Source organism: Nansenia antarctica (assembly GCF_963989245.1).
Source record: "Nansenia antarctica genome assembly, contig: SCAFFOLD_209, whole genome shotgun sequence".
Lineage (NCBI taxonomy): Eukaryota > Metazoa > Chordata > Actinopteri > Argentiniformes > Microstomatidae > Nansenia > Nansenia antarctica.
The window spans coordinates 30,001-35,724 of NW_027662977.1; the positions used below are offsets into that span (position 1 = coordinate 30,001).

Sequence of the window (5,724 nt, forward strand, 5' to 3'; positions counted from 1 at the left end):
GTGTGTACATGTGTGCTTATCTCTGTGTGTGTGTGTGTGTGTGTGTGTGTGTGTCTGAGTGTGTACATGTGTGCTTATCTCTGTGTGTGTGTGTGTGTGTGTCCCAGGCAGGTAAGATCCAATTTGGGTATGTGTACGACATCAGTGTGTGTGTGTATATGTGTGTTCATCAGTGTGTGTGTGTGTGTGTGTCCAGGCAGGTAAGATCCAGTTTGGGTACGTGTACGGCATCAGTGCCATCGGCTGCCTGGGCGTGTACTGCCTGCTGAACCTGATGAGCATGACGGGAGTCTCCTTCGGCTGCGTGGCCAGCGTGCTGGGCTACTGCCTGCTACCCATGATCCTCCTCTCCACCTGCGGCGTGGTCATCTCCTTACAGTAAGGCCCCGGCACCGATATCCCCCCACACCACCACACGTTTAGCTGTGTTGCTCATTCCACGAATGCACGATCCTTACAAGTTGTACCTCGTTGTCAAGGTGACTAATCAGGCTTTCCAACGATATAAAATACAATACCCATTGGTATTATTAAAGGGGAGGAATAACCAACCGAAATAACGTTTCCGAACTTTTTTTGAGGAGTATAATGTATAATAAGTATAATTATTATATATACAGTATGTACATACATGCAAATATCTCACCAGAATTACCATACACAAATGTACATATGGTACATACATTGATGGAGAGGTAATAATATAACTTGTTAATTAATCTTATAATAATTATAATATATGATTAATGTTTTAATAATTGATAAAGGGATTCAAGCGCTTAGTCGACCTGATGTTGAACTAACAGGCCTCAAGCAGATCCTGACCGAGCTAATCCCCCCTCCTCTCCCCCTCTCTCTTCCCTCCCCTCTCTCTCTCTCCCCTCCCCTCCCCCCTCTCTCTTCCCTCCCCCTCTCTCTCCCCTCCCCTCCCCTCCCCTCTCTCTCTTCCCTCCCCTCTCTCTCTCTCCCCTCCCCTCCCCTCTCTCTCTCCCCTCTCTCTCTCTCTCTCTCTCTCTCTCTCTCTCTCTCTCTCTCTCCCTTCCCTCCCCTTCCTCTCCACTCCCTCCCCCCCTTTCCTCCACTCCATCCTCCTTCCTCCCCTCCCCTCTCCCCTCTTTCTCTCCCCTCCCCTCCTTCCCCCCATCCCCCTCTCTCCCCTCCCCTCTCTCTCTCCACTCCCTCTCTCCCCTCCCCTCTCTCCTCTCCCCTCTCTCTCCCCCTCCTCCCCCTTCCCCCTCCCTCTCCTCCCCCCCTGCCCCCCCTCCAGAGGGCTGATAGGCATCGTGATCACGGCCTCCATCATCGGCTGGTGCAGCTTCTCCGCCTCCAAGATCTTCATCTCGGCCCTGGCCATGGACGGCCAGCAGCTGCTGGTGGCCTACCCCTGCGCCCTGCTGTACGGGGTGTTCGCCCTCATCTCCGTCTTCTGAAGCCCCTCCCTCTCCTCCCCTCTCTCTTCTCCTCCCTCTCTCTCTCTCTCTCTCTCCACGCCACGCAGGGAACCGACCGGCCAACCCGACCAAAAGAAAACAAAAAAAACCTGACTTTTAGGACCAGTAGGAGGCGTTGTTGTTGTTGAAACCAACTGCCACCACGACCAACCGCCGTCGACAGTGTGTCACCATGGCAACAGCAGTGCAGAGGGCGTGGCCACGGCTGACTGTTCTACAGGCCTGTCCTCCACAGAGCATTCCACTTCCTTCTACCCCCAAGCCCCGCCCATACAGGAAGGGGGGACGACGACCCCGGAGTATGAATTCCAGGCTCCGCCCCCCCCCCCCCCTTTCTTGCTCTGTTTCCAGGAAGTCGAAGGACCTTAATCTTCCTCTTCTTCTTCATCATCATCATCATTCATTCATCTCACTGCAGAGTCTTCCTCTTCCTGTTGAATGATAAACTCTTAAAGAGTCTTAGTTCTAGAATGTTTGCTTTGTTGCGGTGGGGTTTTTGAGATTTATATCTGAGTTTTGAATCCTTCAGAAACACGTGAAAAGTATCGTTTCGCGTTTTCTTTTCTTTTTTTTAAAGGCAAACAAATAGAATTAAGGTGAATTGAGGTTTTCCCTTCAGCTTGTTTTGAGGAGATTTGATGAGAAATGCTTGTTAATCTGTGACCAGTTAGCTAGTTAATCTGTGACCAGTTAGCTAGTTAATCTGTGACCAGTTAGCTAGTTAATCTGTGACCAGTTAGCTAGTTAATCTGTGACCAGTTAGCTAGTTAATCTGTGACCAGTTAGCTAGTTAATCTGTGGCCAGTTAGCTAGTTAATCTGTGGCCAGTTAGCTAGTTAATCTGTGACCAGTTAGCTAGTTAATCTGTGGCCAGTTAGCTAGTTAATCTGTGGCCAGGTCAGTGTTCGGTCCTGTCCCTGGCGATATCTCTGGTCCTCTAACACACTGCAGGCAGTGTTGCCAGATTGGGCAACAATCCCATCTGGCAACACTGACTGCAGGGTACCCCCAGGGCTGCTACTCTGAAGAGTACGAGTTTTAGAAATCAGTTTCACTCCAATTTACCTCCGTTCTACCTGTTTACCCATCCCTCCTTCATTTTCTTTTTTTTATTATTATTATTTTTTAGTAACTATTTGAATTATTGAAATGCTAAGGCGCCGGACCAAAGCTCAGTGCCGTGTGGGTGTGGCATCCCCCACTGTACCCCCTCCCCCCCTAACCCATCAGAGCCCCCCCACCCCCTCATGCTGCCCCTCTGCACCCCTCTGAGTTAGCCCCTCCCTCTGCCCCCCCCCCCCCCTGACAGGGCTTCGTTCGCTAGCAGCATGTGTTCTGGTGTTCTGGTGTCGTTGGTTACGCAGCTTGTGTGATTGTAAACGATGGTCAGTAAAGAGTGCCTGCGCGATGACACAGCTGTACACACACACACACACACACACACACACACACACACACACACGCACACAAGTAATCGTAAAAAAAAAAGAACAATTAAAAAAAGAGAACATTTCATAATTTTTTTGTGGTTGTTTTTTGTTTTTTCTTCCATTGACCCACACCTTGATGAGAATAACTAGCTGAAGTTATTAGCCTGATCTTCTCTACTGGCTGGCTGGTTATCTTTAGAAGAGGGTGAGGGGGAGGATGAAGGGGGAGGATGAGGGGGTGGATGAGGGGGAGGATGAGGGGGAGGATGAGGGGAGGATGAAGGTGTTTATTTGTGCTGGGTCACATGACAGGGGGCGGGGCTCTGTGACGCCTCTGAGAAGAGAACAGAAACGCTGTCACACGTGTCATCTCTGTTTGGAGAGAGGTTTGCTGTTTCAGCATGTACACACACACATACCACAAACACACACACACACAAACCACACACACACACAAGAGGAAGAAAGGGCGTTCAGATCACGTGAGATTTGAGAGTCACTCGCTCAAACTCTCTCTCTCACACACACACACACACACACACACACACACACACACACACACACTCACACACACACACTCACACACACACACACACACACTCACACACAGACACACACACACACTCACACTCACACACACACACACACCACGCACGCCAACCAGCCCATGATGCATTAATTTCTGATAGCGTTGTGATCATCATACTGTACCCCCAGGTCCACCGGTCATGACGTTAACGTCACTAAAAGGACTTTAAAAAAACATCTTGAACGACGCTCTTCAGCGAGTTGTTGTTTAACTGTCGATTGGTTCACTTTTCCGTTCTTCCGTTTGGACTGATGATGATGAAAAAAAAAATGTGTGTCACGCGAAGGTGTGTCTGTTCACGAGCCCCCCCAAACTCTGCCGTTATCAAACAAGACTTCTCTCTCACGAGCTCCTCTAAACGGACGGCATTTTTATATTAAAGAAAGACCAGAAAAACAAAAGAAAGCTCTCCCTAAGAATAAATATGAATAATGCAACGAAAAAATTAATATGTGAGTGCTTCTTTTCTATTCCAACAAACTGTTTTGAGAAACAGAAGGGGACAGACACTTCTTTGCATTTCAAGCGACTGGGGAGGCGTCGGTAAAAGCAGACCTCTCCTGAGACGGCCAAGTATATTTAGATACTGTATCATTTGTTTTGTACATCAGATAGTCCCAAAAAATGTGGTTGTGTTTTGTTGTCGTGGACGTTTTTATGAAACGAACGGGGGGACAGGTGTCACGCCGGGGTGGTTTTACCGGCTACTGTATCAAAATAAAATGTTGGTCGTACAACGTACGTGTTGTAACTTTTTATTTTTTGGTGTGTCCTCATTTTACACACACCCATACACACACACACACATACACACTCACAGACACATACACACTCACACACACACACGAACCACACTCACACACACAGTCATTGTGTCAATGTGGTTGAGGAAACGGAACTTCTTTCTAAAGTGTTTTTATTGCTCAAACATGCACACACACACACCCCCCCCCCTGCTCTCTCACACACACACACACACACACCCCTACTCTCTCACACACACACAAGTGTGCGCGCATGCCGTCAGGGGAGGCTGGTGGAGGTAGAAGTCGGGAGGACGCACTCATTCCATGCGTTACGATAAACCTGTCCTCCGATTTCTACCTCCACTAGCCTCACCTGGTACACACACACACTCTCTCTCCTCTCCACACACACACATACTTTCTCTCTCCCCTCCCCTCCACACACACACTCTCTCTCTCCCTCCACACACACACACTCTCTCTCTCTCCCTCCACACACACACACACACACACTCTCTCTCCCTCCCCTCCACACACACACTCTCTCTCTCCCCTCCACACACACACTCTCTCTCCCCTCCACACTATGACATGCAGGTCTGCCACAGCAGGCTTTAAGGACAGCCAGTCATCCATGTACAACCTGGCTTGGCAGCCACTCTCCCTCTCTCCCTCTATCTCCCCCTCTCTCTCTCTCCCCCCCTCTATTTCCCCCTCTCTGTCCCTCTTCAGTCTTCAGCGGGAGTACAAAAAGATAATTTCCCTGAGGGGATCAATAAAAGTATATCTTCTTCTTCTACTTCTACTTCTTCTTCTTTTTCCCCCTCTGCTGTGTGAGAACTGGCCACTAGATGGAGGTGTTGAGTCACATATGGCCTGTCCACCAGGCTCCTCTGCTACCTGTCTGACTGACTGACTGGCTGGTTGACTGATTGGATGGTTGACTGACTGGCTACCTGGCTGACTGTCTGACTGACTGACTGGCTGACTGTCTGACTGGCTGGTTGACTGACTGACTGACTGACTGACTGGCTGACTGGCTGGTTGACTGACTGACTGGCTGGCTGACTGTCTGACTGGCTGGTTGACTGACTGACTGGCTGACTGTCTGACTGGCTGGTTGACTGACTGACTGACTGACTGACTGACTGGCTGACTGTCTGACTGGCTGGTTGACTGACTGACTGGCTGGCTGACTGGCTGACTGTCTGACTGGCTGGTTGACTGACTGACTGGCTGGCTGACTGTCTGACTGGCTGGTTGACTGACTGACTGACTGACTGACTGTCTGACTGACTGGCTGGCTGGCTGGCATGTGGGCCATCATATTATCTAGGTTGTATAACTCCACCTCTGTCATGTGGTGATTGTTGTTTTTGAAACTTCTCCTCCGTGGTGAACTCTGACTGTTAGACACACCCTCATCTGGTGCTGCTCTGTGATAGGCTGGGCTCTCTCTCTCTCTCTCTCTCACTCTCTCTCTCTCCCTCCCTCCCCCCTCTCTTTAT

At 49.7% G+C, this 5,724-nt stretch overlaps 1 protein-coding gene across 1 annotated transcript in view; it reads left to right on the forward strand.

Moving 5' to 3' along the window:
• Positions 1-3,076, forward strand: part of yipf5 (Yip1 domain family, member 5) — an 11,234-nt gene extending 8,158 nt beyond the window's left edge. Inside the window, exons 5-6 of the mRNA XM_080551032.1 lie at positions 197-378; positions 1,268-3,076. Of these exons, the coding sequence (XP_080407158.1) occupies positions 197-378; positions 1,268-1,430 (345 nt within the window). The 3' untranslated portion in view covers positions 1,431-3,076. The remainder of the gene's footprint in view (positions 1-196; positions 379-1,267) is intronic.
• Positions 3,077-5,724: the final 2,648 nt, after the last annotated feature.